The 24,183-nt window shown below is 42.3% G+C and overlaps 1 protein-coding gene and 1 long non-coding RNA gene across 4 annotated transcripts in view; both read right to left on the bottom strand.

Annotated features, from left to right (window-relative positions):
• Positions 1 to 3,401: 3,401 nt before the first annotated feature.
• Positions 3,402 to 6,072, bottom strand: LOC144339968 (uncharacterized). The gene is made up of 2 exons (XR_013415601.1): positions 5,919 to 6,072; positions 3,402 to 5,617 (listed from the first exon to the last, which is right to left on the bottom strand). It is a non-coding gene; the product is annotated as an uncharacterized LOC144339968 (long non-coding RNA).
• Positions 6,073 to 6,107: 35 nt separating this feature from the next.
• EXOC4 (exocyst complex component 4) overlaps positions 6,108 to 24,183 on the bottom strand; it is an 815,224-nt gene continuing 797,148 nt past the window's right edge. For all 3 annotated transcript variants that reach the window (XM_015134944.3, XM_015134942.3, XM_077997361.1), the window contains one exon: positions 6,108 to 7,577. In XM_015134944.3, coding sequence (XP_014990430.1) covers positions 7,340 to 7,577 — 238 coding nt within the window. In that variant the 3' untranslated portion in view covers positions 6,108 to 7,339. The remainder of the gene's footprint in view (positions 7,578 to 24,183) is intronic.

Raw genomic sequence — 24,183 nt, 5'->3', positions numbered from 1 at the left:
CTGAGCATTTAGCCTCAGCCTCTTGGGGTTATCTCCAGTCTCCAACTGGCTGGGGTCAGTCCCCGAACCAAAGGTTTGTGCTTCCAAGATTTCTGTCAAGGTACTGGCTACAGGGATGGGCTTGGGCAGCTGGGGGTGGAAGAGAAGCAGAGAGGAGAGTGGGCAATGGTGGCCCCAAATGTGGTCCAGAAATGAATGGTTCCTGCTGGAGGTTACAGGAGAGGACAGAGTGAATGGATGAGTCAGACTACCAAACAGTGTCACCTGGGGCTCAAGTATAGCATGTGAGAGTCCCTGCCTTTGCCACACTGGACAAGGGGGTTTGGCTCAAAATAAGAGCAGAGGGGGTTTCCGTAGCAGTGAGAGAAATTTAGCGTAGTTGACTCCATCTTGCTTCTAACCCCCAAGCAAACTGCCTTTGCTCATTCCTGTGTGTAGCCCCAACTAACTATGGGAGGAATTTAGTGTGTAGCTTAACTTCAAAGCAAGGATGATAACAGGGCCTTCCCCAAAGTAACCCCCAAGGAGATAAGGAGGGCATACAACCAAGTAACAATGTTATGCTAAAGACCTATAGGAGCGCTGTGACCTGACCAAGGATATGAAACTCCCTCAGACTCTTGCTGACACCCAGATGTCTGTGGTCACCTGTCACCTCCTGACCGTAACCCCCTCCTTGTTCCCTTTACCCAATATAAAAAGCAGCTTGGGATTCATACCTTTCAAGATGGTTCTTTAGGACACCAGTCCGCCATCTTGGTTTGCCAGCTTCCTGAAATAAAGTCACTTTCCTTTATTTGGAAAAAATAGTTGAGTATGTCTTGTCTTATTGGCTGTTGTGAGACAAGTGGTATGAGCTTTGGATTTGGTTATGGTTCCAAGCATGAACTCTGGTGTTGGGCAGAACTGGCACACTTACCAGATCTGGTGCAAAGCCCTTAACCTGAGCCTTAGTTTCCTCTGTAAAGTGGGGATGATAATAGTATACATCTTGTCAGATTATTGTGAGGATTAAATGAAATAATGTGGTAAAGCATTTAGCACAGAACCTGATACACATGAAGGGTTCCATAAATGTGTCTAGAATAACATAGCAGCAATCATAAAATAAAAACAACCACAAAAACCAGCTACTAATGGTTTCCTGATCTCTCACACACAGTACATAAATCCTTGTGTGAAAGCAAACTTGAGCTGGTGATAATTAAATCAGTTTGGGATGAGGAGATTGCCGGGTTTTCTGTTTGGAATCAGGTTCCTGCGAGTATCTATTGCAAAGTCAGCAGGAATCTGAGGTCATTTTTCTAAAGGGGATCAAGCACTCACCTGAAAACACCTAACCTCCTTTTTTTTTTTTTTGGGTTATTTGCACACACATAAGCGGTCACATACATCTTAATAGTATGCATGTGGCTTTTACAAGTTATTGTGTTCTTAAGTTCCCGGGGACTCTTGCTCCAGGTGTGTGAATGTCCTGGCAATATTTTTAATTACAGACGCGTCTTTGGCCCAGACATATGAAAACGGCCCCTCCCCACATCGTGTAGTTTCATCACACTCACACCTACCTCCATTGGCAGAAATTCTCTCCTGGTGTTTGTGTCTTAGTTCACTTTTAAAGAAATTTCCAGCTCAGTTCCAATGGCTTTTGCATCTCATTACACTCTTGATAATTAGCTCTATCTCATTACACCCCAGCCCAGTTGGAATAGGATTAGTTGTTTTCAGGTGTAAACCTGTGGTGTGCATCTTACTACACCTCTTCAAAATTCCAGGCAGGCCTTCTGCCTCCGCCAAATTAGGACAACTACTTCCAGCTGCGCACAGTTCATTACCCACCCCGCCCCCCCTCCATTTCAGGAAAAACCTCTGCTGTATTCCACATCTGGTCACATGCTTATTAATTATGTACTTCTTATAACAACTGTGCCTAATTAGGACAGGGTTGACACCTTGCCGAGCCTAGCGATTCTTTATGTTTTCTTGTTTTTGGTACCTCATTACACTCCCTCCAAATTATGTCCAATTTGTTTTACATTCCTGCCACATTAAGACAATCACTCCCAGGTGTGTGTATTTCAGCATTCACTTTGCTTTGGAAAGCAAAATTGTGTTGACCAGGACTCTCCTTATTTTCACATCCTGCTAGAGGGACAGCCCCTTGGCTGGTCTTCTGATCACATCTGCCCTGAATGAAATTACTCTGGCTTGGAGCTGACCTCTTGTCTCCTTCATGGTTACTGTGAAATTTCTGTGCCCTGGTCCTAGGGAGGCAGCCACAGCTACACACCAGAGCAAGAATCCTGAATTCAATGACCTCGGTCCGTTCATAAAGGCTGTGGGGGTGGGGATCCATTAGTTCCATCAAGAAATGGTAAAGCGGCCAGGTGTGGTGGCTCACGCCTGCAGTCCCAGCACTTTGGGAGGCTGAGCTCCAGGGGTTTGAGACCAGCCTGGACAACATGGTAAAACCCCATCTGTACTAAAAATACAAAAATTATCTGGGCGTGGTCTGTAGTTCCAGCTACTCGAGAGGCTGAGGCATGAGCATTGCTTGAACCCAGGAGGCAGAGGTTGCAGTGAGCTGAGATGGTGCCACTGCACTCCAGCCTGGGCAAAAGAGTGAGACCCTGTCTCAAAGAAGAAGAAGGAAGAAAGAAGAAAGAAGGAGAAGGAAGAGGAGAAGGAGGAGACGAGGAGGAGGGAGGAGGAACGAGGAGAGGAAGAAAAAATGGTAAAGGGTGAACTGCTAGGTGTGCTAGCCAGTGGGGCACAGTAGATCGTGAGCGTCTTAAGCTTCCAGAGAAGGAAAGCTCAGAAGAGAGTGCACAGAGTCAGGCTGAAGATTCGAGTTGTCTTCCGAAATGAAAGGGTGGTCTCAGAGAATCGAGGTGGGAAATAAGGACTCTGGGAAGGGTGTATCAGAGAGGAGTTGTAAGAAGCCAGTGGAAGTATAAGCTTTGTGTCACAAGGGGCTGTCTCTTTTGCCTGCCATTGCTTGACTCCCGTATCAACCTGAGCTGTAACAGGCAATTCTATCTATTTGACTGACTGAATGCAAGCATTAATGCTATGAAATTCATGGATATGACTTGACAGTAAGTAGCATCAGGGTTTGGTTGCCAATTCAACTTGTCTGTATTGGAGTTTTTCCTCCCAAGCTATTTGAAACATAAATAAGGACTGTCAGGCTCAGAAAACATTCAGGCAAGAATAAAGTCTTGGAGAGAGGCTGGGGCTTCTTGGAATGGGGTTACTCTGCAGAGGGCAGTAATTGCCAGAAGAGGGTCCTACCAGATTAGTAGTAATGTAGTAGAAGTAATAGTACCTAAGGATGGGCAAGACACAACCCCTATGTTAGTCCATTTTCATACTGCTATGAAGAAATACCTGAGACTGGGTAATTTATAATGAAAAAGAGGTTTAATGGACTCACACTTCCACATGGCTGGGGAGGCCTCACAATCATGGCGAAAGGTGAAGGAGGAGCAAAATCACATCTTACGTGGCGGCAGGCAAGAAGTGTGTGGGAGAACTGCCTTTTAAAAAACCATCGGATCCCGTGAGACTAATTCACTATCACATGAACAGCACTGGAAAAACTCACCCCCAAGATTCATTAATCTCCTACCAGGTCCCTCCCATGACACGTGGGGATTATGGGAGCTACAATTCAAGATGAGATATGGGTGGGGACACAGCCAAACCATATCAGCCCCTTTCTTCAAGTAGGTCAGAAACAAGCATGAAAGCTCATGAAAAGCCTCCGCTTTTTCCAGTGCGGTGTCACTGGCTGTTTCAAGAGTAAGGGCTGTAATGGCTCAGGCCTGGTTTTACCACGAAACTTGAGCTGATCTGGACATACTAAAAAATAAACTTGTCTTTCAGAGCGTGGAAGCAGGGCTTGTCCTCTTACAGCAAGGGCAACCTGAGGAACCAATCCTTGTCTAATCATTGGGATGAAATCAGTGTGGAGGGGAAAACGTTCTAGTTGGGCAGTAAGATAACAAAACCCTACTGTGAGGCGGGAATAAAAACACTGTCCTAGGATAAGACCCTGAAAGAAACTGTATTAATAGAGCAGGTAGAAAGAAGTGCCTGTGGGGTAAGGGGCACAATATCATCCAAAGAGTAGTTTCATTTATAAATTAAAAGGTATACTGACAGGCAATAATATGATAGCTAAAAGTAACCACAAAATGTAGAAGAAACCACTACCTGCACGTCTGAGAACACAATTTGCCTGTGCGTGTGCATACATATGTATATATATATAAAATAGTTGGATCCCAGTTGATGAACTAGTACTTCTTTTTCAAGGAATTTATTCCAAGGATGGCTAACTTGGAAGAGATTCTTTCAGTAGTTTCGGGGCCCTTGGGTATGGAAGAAAGGAAAGTAATATTTATGACATGGGTTGCTGTGAGGACAAAATGGGAAGACATGCTAAGTACCAGAGAGTAGATAACAGTGTTAGCAGAAGGAAGTGCTCTCTGGGAGCTGCTGTACTGATAACCAAGTCAGATGACATCACTCCAAAGCCTTCCTTCTTCATGGTCATGTTGATTTCCCATCTCAGGATCCCTCCTACTCCTGTGGGCCTTCTCCACGGTGCAGTGACTAGTGATGCGGGCAGCAGTCCACATGTCCCTCCCGTTTGTACCTCTGTATAAGAATGAGAAAATGGTTTGCTTTGTTTCCAGCACCCCTTCTGGTAAGGCCTATTTCATTGGCTTTTTTGTTGAGACGCAGTCTTGCTCTGTCGCCTAGGCTGGAGTGCAGTGGGGCAATCTTGGCTCACTGCAACTTCCACCTCCCGGGTTCAAGTGATTCTCCTGCCTCAGCCTACTGAGTAGCTGGGATTACAGGTGCGCACCACCACACCCAGCTAATTTTTGTATTTTTAGTAGAGGTGGGATTTCACTATGTTGGCCAGGCTGGTCTAGAACTCCTGACCTCCTGATCCGCCCGCCTTGGCCTCCCAAAGTGTTGGGATTATAGGCGTGAGTCCTGCACCCAGTCTTTGTTGGCCTTGTTATCTGCAATAGCACACTTAGGGAGAGGTCTTCATGCAAGAACATTATGTAACTCTGTATGTGTTTGGTGGGCCCTGTCCTTGGCAGACCCTGGCTCTCTCTAGCTCTTTCTGGTTGGTCAAGGCTGTAAACAGCACAACAGTCTCACAAAATACCCCTAAGTAGGATCAAAATGTGGAAATATTCACTGTGTTTCAAAGGCATGTAGGTTCTGAGGTAGCCGTTGACTATCCACTGAGTGTGTCACCGGCTGTTCTTTACCTGTGGAAGAATAAAGACTGATGTGCCAACCTTCAAAGAAACTTGGATGTCCTAAATGTCTCGGAAGAGTCCTAGAGCTCCTTTTCTGTGCAGAATTACCATGTTCAGTCCCGTCATTGTAAGCAAAGCAGGGATTTCACTTTCCTAAATGTTGCCCCTGAAGCAGCTCATCTGTCATTTTTAGGTTGGTTCTCAGGGCTCTTGACATTCTGCTCAATCCAAACCCATGTCTCTTTCCACACCCCAAAAAAACTAGTCTGAGCACTCTCAGTCCCACCCTGGCTCTGCTGCCATCACTGTCACCACTCGGGGTTCTCCACCTGGAGTGGACAGGAAGAAAAAGAAAAGGTACAGAATCAATGCTGGGGGTCGTGGCCATGAAGAAGCAGCTTAGGTAACCCTAATCTCCTCTCATCCCCCTTCTCCCACTACTGCTTCTAGGGTAGACTATTTCTCATGATATTGTTTAGGGCAGTATGTTTTCCCACAGTTGTCTCCTACAGAGATTCTTCTTCCCAGTTAGGCCCTTGGAGCCAGATTGACTACATTCCTTCCCACCAGAATCCCCTGGAACCTCCAGTTGGCCAGTGAATCCCCTTCACGGCAGCCCCACTGCCTGACCTGATTCTGACCCAGCCCTGAGTTTGAGCTGTTGGGATTTTTGACTCCAGTCCAGTTTCCACACTCTTAGATAATAAGGGTGTCCTCTTCATGTATCCATTTGCTCCTGTGTGTGGCAGCATGGAGCACATATTATGCTTCTGGGGAATATTTGCTGAATAAAGAATACAAGAAAAATAACATGAAACATTTAAGCTTCTCAAAACACTTTTTAATATTCCATTTTCCCATCAAGACCAAAGTTGTACAAACAGGTATAAAATCCCCCACCTTCAGGGTGTGAGGCATCACTGTGTGTGGTCAAAGTCCCTCCTCCTCCTCTTTCCACGAGTTTTCAAGATGTGGCCCAGTCAGTGCTTTGCTGCCTTCTGTGACCTATGAACCATGTCCAGCAAGAGGACTGGGGACATGGTGAGGTCCAGTGTGCCAGGAACACGGTAAATGCCCACAATGCGGGGGAGAGGACAATCCAGGGACAGGCCCAGCTGGAGGCCACACAGAGGAGAAATGTTACTCTGTCCCATCTTCCCTGCATTCAGCTGAGCTCAGACCAAGTGAGCACCTAAGAATAATTTACTCCCAAAGGATGTTTCAAGTGAGATGAAATGTTCTCTAACCATTATTCTCTCCAAAATTAGGGCGGCGGGCGGGGGCGGGGGTTGGAAATCAAGCAGATGGTTGAATTGCCTTTCATTCCTCCATATTTGTCTAATTGTATGGCTCTTGGTTTTTATATAGCAGAAATAAAACAAAATGGCAATAAACCAACCTACAACCTGTGTACAAGATATAGCATACAAAACTGTCGCAGGGACTGGAACCAAAAGACTTCGATTCCCAGCCCTAAATTAGAGGTTCTGTTTTGTTAGGGAAGTTTGTTGTAAACAGCAGCTGAGAAGCCATTTATTTGACTTTGCCAATAGAGACAGACAGCAATGCACAGACACTTATTTCATTGAACTGTAAATGGATAAGGTCAGGAGAGGAAAAAATCCTACTGTTTATGTAATAGAACCCTACTCAATGGTTTTAGGAAGGGACCAAAACTTAGGTAGCAGTCTACTTTCCAAGGCTGGAATTTTATATATATATATATAGAGAGAGAGAGTAATAAATGAAATATTAGTAATCCATCCACTCGTTTTTCAGAGTCCAGCAATTTGATACCACCTTCCTCCCTATCCCACCCTAGTCCCGTTAGACTTGACTGCATTAAAGTAGTTGTTCAACCAAAAGTCAGTACTGTTGCCTTCCTTTAGCATTTATATGAAAAGTCAAACTAGAGAGAAAAAATCCTTATACCTCCTCTCCACTAAAGCAACAGTGTAGAGAAAACTAAGCTCAGAATATACCAATAACATACCAAGGGAAAAAGTGAGTGTGACTGAGGGGACCCCAGCTACCAACCGAAGTAGGCTCTGCTAAACGGTAGTTATCTTCTTGTCCTTGGTGGCTTGCTTGATGGCAGCCTGCTCGCAGATGATCTCTTTGAGCCGCTGCAGCCTCATGTTCTGGGTGGTCAGTTCCCCCACCCCTGTCTGGCTGCGGTGCAGCAGGGTCAGGGCATGGATGTACTCCAGCTCCGTGTACTTCACACCCTGGTCCACCACCAGGTTCAGGAGCTCGTCAGCTGTGTTGTAAAGCATCTCGTAGTACTGCCTGAGAAAGCAAGAGAGAACACTGCTCACCAGCTCCACCATTGGAAACATCTGTCTCGAGGGGACAAATATGCTGTCTATACATTGATTCCTCTACTTACTTCATAAAAATTGATCAGCAGGCAGTGTTCTAGGCCCCACCAATAGAATAAAGAACATGACAGCCACAAGCTCTGTCCTTTGGAGCTCACAGGAGCTCTCTTCAGAAGAAGTCTAAGTGAGGACCCAGGGAGGCTGCATACCTTTCAGTGGCTCAGTTCATTCTACATTGTTTGCTAATTTTGCATTTACCGTGGGAGAGAGGAAAGAAAAGTAGGGGCATAGCCTGAAGAAGGAGAGAAGGCATTGTTAACAGGTTTTTGTCTCATTCAATCCCTCATTCATTCATTATTCACTGGAGGTTTTGTGAAATACTGAACATGGTTTTCTGCTCCATAAAGTGGGTTAATAATAGTACCTACCTCTTGGGGTTATTGAAATAGTTGAGTTAATTAATACATACAAAGCACTCAGAGTGGTGGTGCTTCACAAAGATTAACTATTAGTATTAGAACTATAATGATGCTAATGTGTGATAGTAATGTGATAAAATTAATAGTAGTACATAAGGATGGGCAAGACACAGCCCCTTTCCTCAAGTAGCTCAGAGACAAGGAGGAAAGGTCCTGGAAAGCAGAGACAGAAGGATTTCAGTGCTGTTGACCAAATTCATTCCCATGCACTGTGCCACTTACCCCTCACTCCACCCAGGGGCTATGCCTGCCTTTTCCCAGACACAAAGACCAGAGCATGGAGAAGTTAGAGGGCTTGCCCATGGCACAAAGACAGGGGCTGACTATGCCAGGATCTGAATCCAGGTTTTCTGACTCTAAGTTCAAGAATGTTTTTTCATGGACATTTGACAACTCCCAAGAATATTCTATGTGCCGTAAGTGAGGTCCTAGTACCGTGAATTAATAGCAGAAGAGGAGAAATTGCACCATGCTGAAAGGATGGTATGGGACTGAGGAAGACGTCCTATGGGTAAGATTCTGTCAGGCAGGGCTTCCATAAAGGAAATTCTAGTTGGAGGGAAGAGCATGAGAAAAGACATGGATGAGTAATCTGGTTAGACTGGGGAGTGCAGAGCAAGAGCAGAAAGTCCTGGGATAAGGCAGTTGAAGCCTCTGAACATCAGGCTATGACTTTAGACCTAGTTAAGCCAATAAAGGACTTCCTTTTTCCAGAGATCAGAGGTGCCATTCAAAGTTGTGCTTCTGGAAGACTAATGTGACAACGGGATGCAGAATGGTCTGGGAGGGCATTGGTTACAATTCTAGCAGAAAGAGGAGACTTGACAGCCACTTAACGGCAAGGCCATTGGCCTGGGTGGTGGAGAAAGACTTGTGCCTGTAACAGAAATACGCAATAGAGTGATTCTTCAATGCAGCGAGAAGATGAAGGTGGGAGTCAGGAAGTGGAGAAGACAACCACTCACCATTCTTTTTTTTTTTTTTTTTTTTTTTTTTTTTTGAGACGGAGTCTCGCTCTGTCGCCCAGGCTGGAGTGCAGTGGCGCGATCTCGGCTCACTGCAAGCTCCGCCTCCCGGGTTCACGCCATTCTCCTGCCTCAGCCTCCCGAGTAGCTGGGACTACAGGCGCCCACAACCGCGCCCGGCTAATTTTTTGTATTTTTAGTAGAGACGGGGTTTCACCGTGGTCTCGATCTCCTGACCTTGTGATCCGCCCGCCTCGGCCTCCCAAAGTGCTGGGATTACAGGCGTGAGCCACCGCGCCCGGCCACTCACCATTCTTTAAACCAATACCATGCCACTGCTCTCTCTCAGAGTCTACTGGACTCTGAGGCTGTGACTTGCACAGCCACTCCAAATTACCCAGGAGGTCAAGTTCAACACAGACTCTGAGCCAGCAAGGCTTATCACAGCTTGTCAGCGAAATGAAGAGTGTTACTCACTTCTCTCTGACGTGAAGGGTAACTTTGCCAAGATTGAGGGGACAGAATGAGGCAGTGTGCTCAAGGCAACTCTTGGGGGTGAAAGAATCTTCCAGACCAAACAGGATCAGTGGCTCAGAAATCCTGTATTATTAGACTCAGGGCCGTGAATTTGTTTCTTTCTCATCACGAACATTTTGAAGAAAAAGAGACTCCTACGGGGAAATGAAGCTATCCTTCTGGTAAGAAATACATTCTAGGAGCTCCATAATTTCAGGCCTGTTTTACTGAATTGCTAGTCCAAGGGGAATGTGGTCAGGAAGAGCTGCAGTGTCTTTTCACACGGTTAGCTTCTTTTCCTCCTGCTAAGCCTCCTTTTCTAACTAACACACTCTTTTAAAAAATAGGGGAAAGAATAATCTTTTGTGACTATTCTCCACATAGTGGCAGAAATTCAAAGGGCTCTTTGTAGATTGGTAAGTTAATGAGGATCTCCTGGGAGCAAATCGGTCAGCATCCTTGTGTACAGTGGGCTAATTTTTCTTTTTTTTTTTTGAGATGTAGTCTCGCTCTGTTGCCCAGGCTGGAGTGCAGTGGCACAATCTCGGCTCACTCCAAGCTCTGCCTCCCGGGTTCACACCATTCTCCTGCCTCAGCCTCCTGAGTAGCTAGGACTACAGGCGCCCACCAACACGCCTGACTAATTTTTTTGTATTTTTAGTAGAGACGGGGTTTCACTGTGTTAGCCAGGATGGTCTCGATCTCCTGACCTCGTGATCCGCCTGCCTTGGCCTCCCAAAGTGCTGGGATTACAGGCGTGAGCCACCGCACCCGGCACAGGGGGCTAATTTTCTACAGTGGTTTCAAACGATGTTCATTTTGGCATCACAGAACCAGATATATAGCAATCACTGGTCGAGGGCGACCCTGAATATAGACAGAAATGCTTGGTAGAAGAGGAGAAAAAACTCCACTTCCAGAGGTGTGAGACCCCAGTATCAGCTACAATCAGTAAATCTTTTGAAGTTTCACGTTTAGCATAAAACTCACATGAACTTTGCATTCTACTCCTCAATGTATCTGCAGTAATTTAAATACAGTTTCTAAGAAAAACTTGATGCTGCAGGAAGATGCATCATATTAATATTTATCCTACAGCTTTGCATGTCCCCTGGCTCTCACTGATATTGGCCCCTATTTTGAGAAATGATGCCCTATGTCATCTAACTCTGTTTCCTGTAGATGCACAGGTGAAGGAGAGTTATCTATTAATGAAACTTCCTAAGAGTATACATTTTTAAAAATTGCCCAAGAAGAGCTCATGCATGCATCGAGATTCACCAAATGAAATGAGAGCGAATCTGGGGCTCACGATTTTTTTAAAGCTAGAAGGAACGTGAAAGCTGTGGTTTCAAGACTAGCAGTTCTTGAACTTCAGGGTACCTAACTAAGAATTACCTTGGGGTGCTTATGAAAAGTGCAGATTCCTGAGGCCCCATCCCCAGATACATGCTTTTTAAAGGTTCTGAACCAGCCACGACTCAGCCAGACTCTGTTTGGTAGACGAACAGTTACAGAACTACTGTCTCCTCCAGCCAAGGACCTAAACACATCAGGGAAGGCTACAGAAGCAATAAAAGGTTTGTGATGCTTTTCACTGAGATTAAACCAAAATAACTGGATTTCTTTGTATTAGGATGTTGGTATTTTTATCATTTATCTTAAGAAGCAACACTGAACCCATCATGCCAGATGAAATTGGATTTCTTTTGAAAAATCTGATGAATTGTTTCCAGGGATACTGGCTGCTTTTCTACAGAGGCTGTTGTTCCACGCTGGGAGCAAACAACAAAACAAAGATGCCTGCATTTCTACTCCTGGCTCGTCCAGTGTGATGAGTGATAAAGGGCATGCTGCTTAAGTCCTTAATGTTTCAATATCCTCTGTGCAATGAAGACCTTTATAAATCCCAGAATGACAGTCTGAAGTGGACTGAGAGACTAAGAGTCCTCAAGAGCCTCAGATGAACAGTGCCCCTGAATTGCAAAGCGAGTTATTCAACAAAATTGACAGGTAACTGATGGTGTATTTTCTATAGTTATGGAGAAAAAATTCCTCCATAACCATGATGATATATTAGATCATAAAGAATCATAAATATTTAAAGACAGAACAAAATTCATTTATCTTTCAGAATGGTACCCAGGGGCAAAGATGACTAAACTGACATAGCAACAGTTTCACTTGGAGGTGGGGAAAAGATGCTACCAGGTGCCCTGAAGAGAAAATAGAAAAATGCCCCAAACTATACCATTAGAATGAGCTTCCATGATGAACACTGACAGACCGAAATGAAATCATGTCACCCAATAGGGATAAGTAATTTATCAACACTTATTGAGGCCCCAGGAAATTGAAAGCTTGGTCTTCATTATTGAGCATTAAAATAGCAGTCATGGCTTCCAGGGCAACACGTTTTCCATTTGATGACACTTTGCTCGGGCTGCCTGGATGGGATCAGTGAATGCACATTTGATTGAGACATTTTCTGGCTCAGGGCTTGTAGCCCTTCACAGCCTCTTCATAGCCTACAATATTCAGCAGCCAATTGCTAGATGTACACCAAATATCTTATTCTGGAGACCAAAGAGTTTCATGTCACCCTGGTGTATGGAACGTTCTGGAAGGAGATGTGTGCCTTGCTGTGGTTTCTCCTACCCTTTGCTGTGTGCCTTTGAGCAGCAGTTCCCAAAGTATTATGAGCAGAGAGGGTGAGGGAGTGGAGCGACAAAGAAATGGAGGTGTGACTTCACAGACTGATCTTATGTGCAGAGTCTAGAACATGACAATGTTTATGCTTTGTTCTGGTGCAAACAGATCATTTTCTCTTATCTTCCTCATGTTTGCTTTATCAACAGACTGTTCTCTGTGGCTTTTTCTTTTGTGCTTTATTTTAACGGTATAGCACTGCGACTCTTTCTCCCCCATACATTCTGTTTGAAAGCATTTCTACCAGGAAGGAAATGCAAGGTATTTTGGAAAGGTGGGCAGATATTTTTAAAGTTTTAAAATAAAATTTTATCTTCCTCTGATTGGAAAGTTAATACATGTGCCATATAGAATATATGGGCCACAGAAAAAGATTTCTCAGAATTCCATCATAAAGATAAACCACAGTTTGGCATATTTTCTTGTAGTTTGCCCCCACCACATGTAGGGTTCTAGCCAATTTTTTTCTTATAGTTGAAATATTTAGGTTGAAACACAATTGGATACTTCAATTGTTTCCAATTATAAAGACTTACTTTCTCAGGGATAGATTTCTAAAAACAGAATTAGTTAAAAGATAAGTATATTATTGAGGACACTCGACAATGCTGCCAAGTTGCTTTCTAAAAAAGCTCTATCGATTTATCCTCCTATCAACAACATATGGGCAGCATCTAACTCACATTCTTTTGAATTTGCATGAGGTTGAACAATTTTTCATCGACTTGTTTTTAATGTATGTAGGTATGTGTGTATGTACAAATGAACTGTTGGTATCTTTCGATCTTTAAGTATTAGTGCTTTTCTGACTTCTCTTTAAGAGCTTTTCATAAATTTTCATAGACAAGAGGCCAGGGAGTTTTCTCATCCCTGGTTCTACCTCCCACGTTGGCATACTCAGTGCAAAAATTAGTACTGTGTCTCTGAAAGTGATTAGAAAGTTTCAGTTCCCTGCTTAGCAAATTGAGGGAAGAAATATTCACTAACAGAAACTATTCCCACCCATGGCAACTCTTGTTCCTGTATTTGTAGGCGTTCAATAAACTTTGCCTGTAGGGGTGACAGCAAGGCCCTGACTGGGGAACTGTCCAAGGTGACTGGGGAACTGTCCAAGGTCCCTGAGGAAAGCTTCGCCTGTTGCCTTCCTTTACTTTGTAGAATTCAGGTCCTAGATCCCGGGATGGAAACTGTGTTTTAAAATATATAGCTACATCTCATGCTGGGTTTTGGAATCTGTCTTGATTGTAGAATATTAATAATAATGTCTAGCTTTTAGGTGCATTTAAATCCTTTTAAATAGGTACTACAATTATCTACATTATACATATGAGAAAACTGAGCTCTACAGAGTATGAGTGATTTGTCTAAGGCCTCAAAATGAAAGACTTTGAGCCCTGTATTTACTCTAAAACCACCTTAATACAAAAATATTTGAAACTATAAACAGCAAAAGAACTGAAAAGAATATTTTTATCGCTGACTCATTTGAGTCTTGAGTATACAAATATGAATTAAATAAAATTCCCATACTCAGCTCTGCCTTTCATTGTAATGCAATGAGCCAGTATTGTGGCGATTCAAATTTGTTTGTACAAACTTTGTGGTTATATTTGAACAACACTGGATTTCATCTGGGAATTCGGTGCTCTAAACCAAGTAATGCAGTCATGTTGTAAATTTAACACTTAATTTGGGAGTTTACAGGAAAGATTTTTTGGCTTTTTATTTCTTTTTATTTCTTTTATTTCTTCCTTTTTAGCCCCTTCAAGCTGGTAATGGATGAAGTAACCTTTCTTTCCAAAAGTTGACTGTCCCTCTGATTCAGTACATTTTTGGGGAAGGGAGACAATTATTTTCATTGTAAAGACTTTCTCTTGTAGTCCTTCCCAAGATAAACTTCCAGTATTAATGTCAACAAATGAATTATGTGCTGAATCTGACTTTTGAAATACAAATTTAAGAGGGAGAAAAATTGAGCTGAATAAAACTTAGTATTGACCATAGCTCCCAACATTATTTTTAGCCAATATCTATAGCATTTTGAGCACTTTAATAAAAACCCAATGGTAGACAGGTCACTAAGTTGTCAAGTGAAGCAGTGAACTCCTGTATTCTCCACCCACTCAGTGGTACCTATGATAACAACAGGGAAATGACAAGAGAAAAAAGAGTAATCCATAAACCAGATAATCATCCATAAATAATTGAGAGGTCATGGTTATAACATAACAACTTAGTGAGGTAAATATTTAAGAGATCAACTAAACTCAGATCCTGGATAAGTCTTTCATTCCTCACTACTAACTAGCCATGTGACCTTGGGCAAATACCGTCAGCTCTCTGGATCTATTTCTCAGGTCCAGAGCAGAAAGGTTACAGCAGATGCTATATAAGCACTGGCATTTTTGGATTTTAAACCTTTACAGCATCCCCTGCTTGGTTCTTTAAAATCATGGGGCTCCCATCAGAATTAGCTGATGCTGTTTTTCTTCAAGCAATGGTAGACAAGAGGCAGTAGCAATTTATTTGAAAACTCTGAACAAGTGTAATCTCAGCTCAAATGGACTTTCCAGACCAATAATAAAATGGATGGTAATCTGTGTGTCAGAAGAATAAATTAGTTTATTAAAAAGTGTTATCTAATTGCTCTTATTTGTATTCCCCTTCGAAGAGCTTAGAGTTTATTACAAACATGATTGAAAATTCTAATTTAAAATGAGCTAAAGTTATTTTCATTTTAGGAATGAGAAAACTAAGGTAGAGAAAAGCTAAATAATTTTCAGACAGTTCATGGCACAATTAGGTGTATATTCTATATCGGGGTAGTGTTTTTTTTTTTCTCCCACTTCTCACAACAGATTGTACAGGTTTTTGCTGTGATCAGGACATGCTAGAAGTAAAGAATGGTCTTTAGAAAAGATATTGCCTATATTCCCTCAGCTGGTGGCAGCAGAAAATCATTCAAGAGGTAAAGATAGCCTGGGAGTCTGTTGCTTTAAGGCTTGCTTGGGCTTCTTTGATCGGTCATGTACCTATCTGTTTTTTATATATAGTGACACATGCACGCATCCACCCTTTGTCAATGGTGCTATCCTTAAATGGCAGTTACCAGTTACCTCTTGGCCTTGTTCTGATAACCATCACGCCTCGGCAGTACTGCAGGGGTTGGGCTCTCCTGGGAGGCGCTGAAAGTTAAAATCAGCTGTTTCACTCCTCTCAGGAATGTATCCTGACATTTTTGATAGACAGCAGCAGCTACAGCCTTGCTTTATTTCTCGTCAGAAAATAAAACCACTTGAAACAAAGAAACTCCTCCAGGACATCCCCATCAGCATCGAGATGATGACACACTCCCAGGCTCGGTTACAGTCATTGAAATGGGGCTAAAATTTCTTTTTGTTTCCTTAGCTAGCTAGGAACTTTGCTCCCCGCGTTTGGAACACATTATAAATTCATAAACATCTATGGTTGAAATGTTCTCTTCAACAACTTAAGGATTCATATGTCACTCTCCACTACATCAGATAATTTTTTAAATTAAGTTTTCTACAACAGGGCTGGAGAAAGATCTGCATTTGAAATTCAGTACAATTAAAACTGTGTCTCTTTGGTCTGGCACTGCCTTTGGTCAAACCCTATTTGTATGAATAATTATTCAGTCCATTAAGAAGTCTGCTCAACTCCTTCTCCCATTTTGAAGGTTTTAATAAATATTGATCAGGCACATTTCTGTTTGCACTTGCCAAGACAATTCTGATGTATTCATCTTCTGATGTTATCAAATAATGAAATATGAAAGAGTGAATAGAATTACCCTCTTGTTCTGTGATTTTTTATTTAGGGCCTTCATTTTACTTTCATAATTGTGTTTGTCTCATACTTCTGTAAATGTTCTTTTGATTATCAAAAGGTGAGTCCAGGTTAAGGAATGCTATTCTGGGCTGAATATCACTTTAGAGTCTTTTCAATTTAAGAAAATAGTTAATCAAATATCACTTTAGAGAGTCTTTCTGATTTTTAAAGACAATTTATCTAATATCATAGGTTGATAAAAAGGACATTGTATTATATACTTTGGTGACCACAAAGCTACATATCATTTAACCCAATTAGCACAAGACTCTTGTAGTGTGTATTAGCTACACTTTTCAGATTAGCAATCCGGGAAACAACTGCTGAGAGGCCCTACGGCTTTTTCAATTTTTAGTAATAAAATCACATCATTAATTTTTCAATAAATAATGCAAAGGATTTCTTCAAAGCAAAACCTAATGTTATTACTTATGCTTAGGAAACTCCAATAACATTTTAAATGTTAATATGATATAGAAAGGTATAGTCCTTAGCTCCAAGAAGCTTTATTTATTTATTTTTAAAATCCAATCCAGGCCCAGATCAAAAATACCCAAGGCATGAAGCAAACATTTTAATTTAAAGTAAAGGAAATCTACGGCTTGGCAGTCTGCCTGCCTGCCCTTGTCTGCTGGTACATAAGAAGGGCACAAAGAGTTGGAGTGCCCTAGACAAGGGATAAAAACAACGCTTCTGCTCCAAATGACGACCAGGGTTGGAAATGAGATGGTGAAGTGAATGGGTAAGGGGCTTCCTGTATTTATAATACTGGATCTTGCCCTACCTGTGGGTGTGTGAGGAGAATGGTCAGTGGCAACAGGCATGGCCTGCATGGCTTTGATGGGAACATATGCTCCCATCAACGAGAGCATGATGAACATAATGCCAGCGAGGCCAAGGTGATGGTTGATTCTGGCAGGTGCCAATTCGTTCTATTTTTTGGCCACCGACTCTGCCCCTAGCCAGCTACCTCACAATGATGTTAAGACAGGGCTGGGGGAGGCTGAATGGAGAGTTCACTGCAACCTACTACAGCTGCTGGGAGTCTTAAGACGCAAGGACTGATATTCAGCCATCACTTGGCTGAGTCAGTCAAACCCTGATTCCTGACCTTCTGGTCCTGGTTAGTGACTCTAGCATAGTTCTTGAAATTGTAGATCTCTCTGCCTTGCTGAGACACAAGACCACTTCTTACAGGACTGAAGGGCCACAAAGGAAAATGATTTCGTAGAAGAACCAAAAACTCTGGAATATTTGAGAAGTGTGAGCATATGCAAATCAGCAGGTCCCACTGGCAAACACTTGAGGGTGTATTAACTAAGCCCTTAGGTAATTTATGAAAGACAGAAAAGCTAAATAAACCAAAGCTACAAAATGGGCCACCTGAGATTCAAGGACATGTGACTCAGAACAGATGTCAATTAGAAAAATAATAGACTAACTAGAAAGGAGCTAATGGAAATATGAACAGTATCCAGCAGGTTTAATTAAAGACCCAAATACTCTGACAAACGTGATGGATAGCTTTGGATAACAATGTGAATTTGGTGGATGAAAAGACTACCGTGGCTGATATATATTTGAATGTCAGTGAACCATTTGATGCAGTGCCTCTAGAAAAATATAACTAGCAAAATGAATTTATTCTGAATGGCTACCCTCGATAGGACACAGGCTGAAAAACAAACAGAGGGTAATGATAATGGCAAGTCAACAAATGCAGAAGAGAAGCATCTAGTGAATGCTAAGGATGCTGGCTTTAGAACTGATCTCACTTAATACCTTCATTAATGCAAAGGAAGATACAGAGTGGTGAAAGGGGCCAATGTTAGTGAATGGGGAAGGGCTGTGAACGGCAACAAAAAAGGAAAAATCACATCAAGGACCCCAGGGAATCTGGAATTATGGGAAGCAAGTAATGAAAGGGGATTCATCTTAGAAAAACACAAGTGAATTTGTTTGGGAGAAATTCTAACCTCCTATATTTATTCAATAGTTGGGAGAAACCTTAGAACAGGTGGGTGAATGGTCACTGGGTGGGGGGGAGGAGGAGGTGGGTGTGTTGGGGTGGGTGGTAAGGGCCATGGAACCAGAGCATTTCTTATTTTCTATTTAAAAAGTACAATTTCTGTAATCCCAGCACTTTGGGAGGCCAAGGTAGGTGGATCACCTGAGGTCAGGAGTTTGAGGCCAGCCTGGCCAACATGGCACAACTATGTCTTTACCAAAAATATAAAAAATTAGCTGGGCGTGGTAGTGTGCACCTGTAGTCCCACCTACTTGGGAGGCAGAGGCAGGAGAATCGCTTGAACCTGGGAGGTGGAGGTTGCAGTGAGCCAAGATCATGCCATTGCACTCCAGCCTGAGTGACAGAGCGGGACTCCATCTTAGAAAAAATAATTAAAAAATAAAGTAGAAGAAAAAGTACCAGCTATAGAGCAAGGAAGTGACAATGATTTGTCTTTGTTGTACTTCATAGTTCTTCTTTTGCTTTATACTGTAAGCCAATTGAAAGAAAATCAGAAAAGAGGCTCAGATGGGATTAAAGGGACAGGAGGTTGGGGGAAAACAGAAGATTAAAAGAGATTCAGGTCAATTTTTGCTCAAATGTCTGCTTGTCAATAAGCGAGGTTTTCCCTGACCACCTTTATTTTAAATGATACTTGCTCCATCCTCATCAAGCTTTGTCCTTTAAATAAGCTTTAATTTTCTTTTTAGCATTCATCTCCATCTAAAAATGTATTTCCAAAATATATTTAAAATTATATATTTAAATATAAAATCAGAGATACTTTGATCAGCATATACAATGGTTAAGATCATGGACTCAGGAGCCAGTGGCCTGGGATTTCAACCCAATTCTGCCTCTTCCTATTTGTATGACTTTGGACAAGTTATTAACCTCTCTGTGCCTTGTTCTCTTCATCTGAGAAAAGGAAATAGTAACATAGGATTGCTCCAAGGCTTAAATGATTAAGAACAGTGGCTACACAGAGCAAGAATGTAGAAGCATTTAGTACATAAACAAGTATCTGCTTCCCCCTCCTCCAGTGCAGGTTCTATTAGAGCGGGGCTGAATTCTTTTTTTTCTTTCTTTTTCTTTTTGAGATGGAGTCTCGCTCTGTCGCCCAGGCTGGGGTGCAGTGGCGTGATCTCTGCTCACTGCAAGCTCCGTCTCCCGGGTTCACGCCATTCTTTAGAGCAGGGCTGAATTCTATATTCAACTTGCTCTTACCCCTTGGTCTAAGGAGACAGTAACTAGTGAGTGCTGAGTAAATGAAAAAGAATGAATGAATGAATGAGAGAGCTGATAGTCTATACATGTCATTAAGTATGGCATACGATCTAAAAAGCAGTCTATGATTCTCTGACACTGGGAAGAGAGGAACTATGAATGAAATAATTGATCCATATAAAACACAAAACGTTATTCTGATGTAACTCCAGGGGGAGATGGTCAGGATAATGGTCGCTAATGGAAAAGGGGGTGACACAGAGATCCATGTTTTGGCTAGTGATCTGTAATCCTTCTCAGCTTTTCATTCTCTGGCAGATTTAGACATGAATCCTACATCTTTTACCTAAAATGCATGACTGGAAATTTCTGAACCTGTCTCAACTTCAGTTTTTTCATTTAGGCATGGGATAAATAATATTACATCACAGTAGGTTTGAAGACTAATCAAATGATATGATAGAACACCTGCTATGTAATATAATACAAATGATAAAAATAATTGCTAACTTTGGTTGCATACTCCTCTGTAGTCTGTACTGGCCAACGTTCATGTATACATTATCTCTAAGGGTCTCACAGTTGTATGAGGTATCACATCCTCCGTACCGAAATACATTTTAAAAAACATTCCCTCGACTCAGAAGAAGAGGGGTTTCTTTTCTTTCTGTAAGATTAACCCTATGCCTTTGATCCTCACCCCTCCCAATGCTTTCAAGACTCTGCTGGGTTTTTGTTTTGTTTTTAATTCTTGTATCCAGTATCTTCCCTTTTCACTGGTTCTTTCATGTCTGCTTCAAACATCCTTCTGCTTCTCACATTTTGGAAAAACAAATCAAGAAACAAACCCCAAACCCTTTACGTGATCCCATGTCCACTCCATCTCTCTTTTTGTGTCTTTTCTCCCTTTCATTGTTGAATTTCTGGAACAAATCATTTGTATTCACTGCCTGTCCTTTCTATGCCTCCACTGCATCTATGAAAAGGGTCATCAACGACGTCCTCATGGACACACACAGCGGCTTTTCCTAAGTCCTCTTTTCCTTGACAGTTTTCCATCCTAAACCCAACTGTCATGGAGCCACATTTCTTTTTTCTTTTTCTTTTCTTTTTTTTTTTTTTTTTGAGATGGAGTCTCACTCTGTCGCCCAGGCTGGAGTGCAGTGGCGTGATCTCGGCTTGCTGCAAGCTCTGCCTCCGGGGTTCATGCCATTCTCCTGCCTCAGCCTCCCGAGTAGCTGGGACTACAGGTACCCACCACCACAACCGGCTAATTGTTTTGTATTTTTAGTATAGAAGGGGTTTCACCGTGTTAGCCAGGATGGTCTCGATCTCCTGACCTCATGATTCACCCGCCTTGGCCTTCCAAAGTGCTGGGAATACAGGTGTGAACCACTGCGCCAGCCCATGGAGCCACTTTTTTTTTTTTTTTTTTTTTTTTTTTTTGAGACGGAGTCTCGCTCTGTCTCCCAGGCTGGAGTGCAGTGGCACGATCTCAGCTCACTGCAACCTCTGCCCCACCAGGTTTAAGCAATTCTCTGCCTCAGCCTCCGGAGTAGCTGGGATTACAGGTGCGTGCCACCACGCCCGGCTAATTTTTTGTATTTTTAGTAGAGATGGGGTTTCACATCTTGGCCAGGCTGGTCTTGAACTCCTGACCGTGATCCACCTGCCTCGGCCTCCCAAAGTGCTGGGATTATAGGCATGAGCCACCATGCCCGGCCCTATGGAGCCACATTTTTAAGGCACTTCTCCCAGCTCCCTCCGAGTTTCTTCTCTGATTCTGCTATTGGCTCTGTGTCTGCTTGCTGCAGGTGTTCCTGCCAGTTGGGTGGGGGGTGGCCCTCCATTCTTCTCCCTCTGCTTCTGAAAGTCTTATCTGTGCATGTAATGCTCAGATGTCTCTCTCAAGATCTGGTCTCTCAATAGATTAAAGCTTCATTTTCACTTGTCTGCAGACATTTCTATCAGCTGCCCTTGTCAGGTGGCCTCCCTAGCCTCTGAATTTTGCTTAACGGTACTAGCTTGCAAAACCTCAAAATCTCAGTGTCACCTGGAATCTTCGCTCACCTTCATTTCTTTTGTTCAATTGTTACCAGGTCTATCACTGCAACATCTTTCATGTTCATTTCTTCTTTCCAATCTCACTATCACATGTCCTACACACTTTTCATTGGATTGCTACGGTTGCCTCTTAACTGGCCACCTCACTCACTCACTCCTCCTAGACTAACCCCCAGTTCTTAGTTGGATCATATCACTATTCTGTATTTAATAATAATAAAAAAACATTGTGTGTTCACTAGTGCTAACAGAATCAAGTCCAAACTTCCAACACTGACATCCAAGGCCTTTTAAAGACTTGACCTGTATTCCACCTTTTCTCCCAATTCTTCCCTGCTTCAACCTGCCATTCAAGCCAAATTGAGCTACTCACTGTCCCCTGAATAATACTTAGTACTTTTTGGCTCTAAGTATCCAGAGCCTACTTCATGTTCAAAATTGTTAAATCCTCTACCCTCTCTGAAGCTATCCTGAGCAATTTATTTCTTCTCTGTCACTTACTGCATGGGTCACCCACTTAACATTTATCATGTAGAATCAAACCTTTTATTAAAAAACAACTCTTAATATTCTTTTTGAGCTGATGATACAATAAAAAAGGTTGCTAGGGTATTTACTTACTAGTTGTGTGAATTTGGGTAAGTTATTTGACCTTTACAGGCTTCAGTTTCCTCATCTGTTAAAGGAGGATATTGATAGTACCTAGCTCATAGGATTGTTAAGAAGACTAAGCAAGTTAATATTTGTAAAGTGCTTAGAACAGTGCCTGGCATGTAACATTCTTGTTACATAAAAAGATAAAGGTACAAAATAAGCATATAGTGCAAAGCCTCTCTCCCACCATTTCCTTTCCTAGAGACAATTACTGTTACTAGTTTCCAGGGTATCCTTCCAAATATATTTTATACATATACAAGCAGTCTTTCTTGAGTGTGTGTGTACATATAGACACGCAAATATATTTAAAGATAAATGGTGTTTACATACTGTTCTGCACCTTACTTTTTCTACTAAACAATGGAGCTTGGAGAAGGTTCCATTTCAGTTCATATCAACCTGCCTCATTCTTCTTAATGGTGGCAGAGTACTCAATTGTGTGGATGTACCATTATACGTATTTATTATCCTCACCTAGACTGCAGGCTACTTGATGTCAAAGACTGTGTCTTACGACTTTTGTATCATCCTCACTGCTTATATAGTGCCTTTCAAAGTCCTTTTTAAATCTGTTTACTTGCTCAACAAATATTTCAGCATCAATGACACATCAGGCAGTATACAGTAGACACTGTGGATGCAGAGGTAAGTAAAACATAGTCCTTGTTCTCTGGCAATGCAGAGTCTGGTGTGAAAGTAGCCAGGCACTGTATGTACTTATAGCAATGTGACTGTGGCTATAATAAAGGTACGGAGGAGATTCTCTAAGATCACAGGCAGGAAGGGTTGTAGGCTTCTGAGAGCAGCCAGGGAAGGCTTAATAGAGAAGGAGAAGTTATCAATAATGAGACAAATATGAAGGAAAGAAAATCCTCCACAAGCAAAGGAAACAGAATGTGTGAACTGGGTGGGAGAGTAGGAAGAATACGGTATTTGGGGAAAACGACAAGTGGTTTATTGCTCACTGGAGTGCATGGAGCGTGGGGAAGGGCAAAGAAGGGGAAAGGTGGGCAAGGAAGGGGAAAGGTGGGCAAGGCCCAGAGCATAACAGACCTGTGGGCCATGCTAAGACTTTGGACTTTCATGGGTGAGTGGAAGGAGGAAGGTGAATTAACCTTTATTTTGCCCAGATTATTCAAACAAAACAATTACCATCTATTATTACCAGGATTTGATAAAAGAAGGTATGTTAACACACCTTAAGTGGAAAGAAAATAATCTCAGAACAAAAAGGTTAAATGTTTTGTTGCGTGGGAAACTCAGAAACTTTTAGTCATTATTTATGAGAAACTCACAAAGTACAGTCATTATTTTTCTAATTTTCCCATGGATAAGGACAATCAGCTTCAGTTTACATACACCCTGGCATTTGGAACCAATGACAGGGAGGAATCTGGAAACAATTTTAGAAAGAAGTCACACGTGATGACAACTGTGTTTCAGAAAGACCTTTTTAGCTGCAGCATGGTGGATGGACCTGAGGGTAAGAAAGCCTTCAGACGGTTGGGCAACTTGGTTATTTTGTTTTCTAGTATCAGACCACGCCAATCTTCTAGAAGGTTTCCTCACAACTCCACATCCCCAAGCTTGTAGCTAAACAAAATCAACCTCAAAGAGGGAAGGATGCCAGCACCTCAGTAAAGAACAACACATCACGTTCTCACCTCTAGTATGTCTCCTTCAGGTCAACAGTGACCTGGGGCCATTAACATACACACAACTGTACTGAGATGAGGCCAGTATCTGAGAGGAAAGAGAAGGCTAGCAGTGAGAATATAAGAAATAAGAGGACACCTTTTACTCAAAGGTTCCTCCTAACCTACTCCTCAACTGGTCTGGTTGAAATGTGAGGGAGGGGGACTGAAACTGCCTTTGCAAAAATTATAACTGAGAAAGTTATTAGTGAAAGAGACCCTGACTTAACAGACTCCATCTTGCCTCTAACCTCCAAGCTGTCCTTGCTTATTCCTGGGCATATGCTGAACTAACTTTGAGAGAAACTTAGCTTATAGTTAAACTTTGATGACAACAGCACTTTCTCAAAACAAACCCCTTCCTGCCTGGGGACTAGACTGTCTTTGCAGGACTACAAAATTA

The sequence above is a fragment of the Macaca mulatta genome, chromosome 3, assembly GCF_049350105.2.
Source record: "Macaca mulatta isolate MMU2019108-1 chromosome 3, T2T-MMU8v2.0, whole genome shotgun sequence".
Lineage (NCBI taxonomy): Eukaryota > Metazoa > Chordata > Mammalia > Primates > Cercopithecidae > Macaca > Macaca mulatta.
Note: the sequence above shows the minus strand (reverse complement) of the source record. Positions and strands in the feature narration are given on the sequence as shown.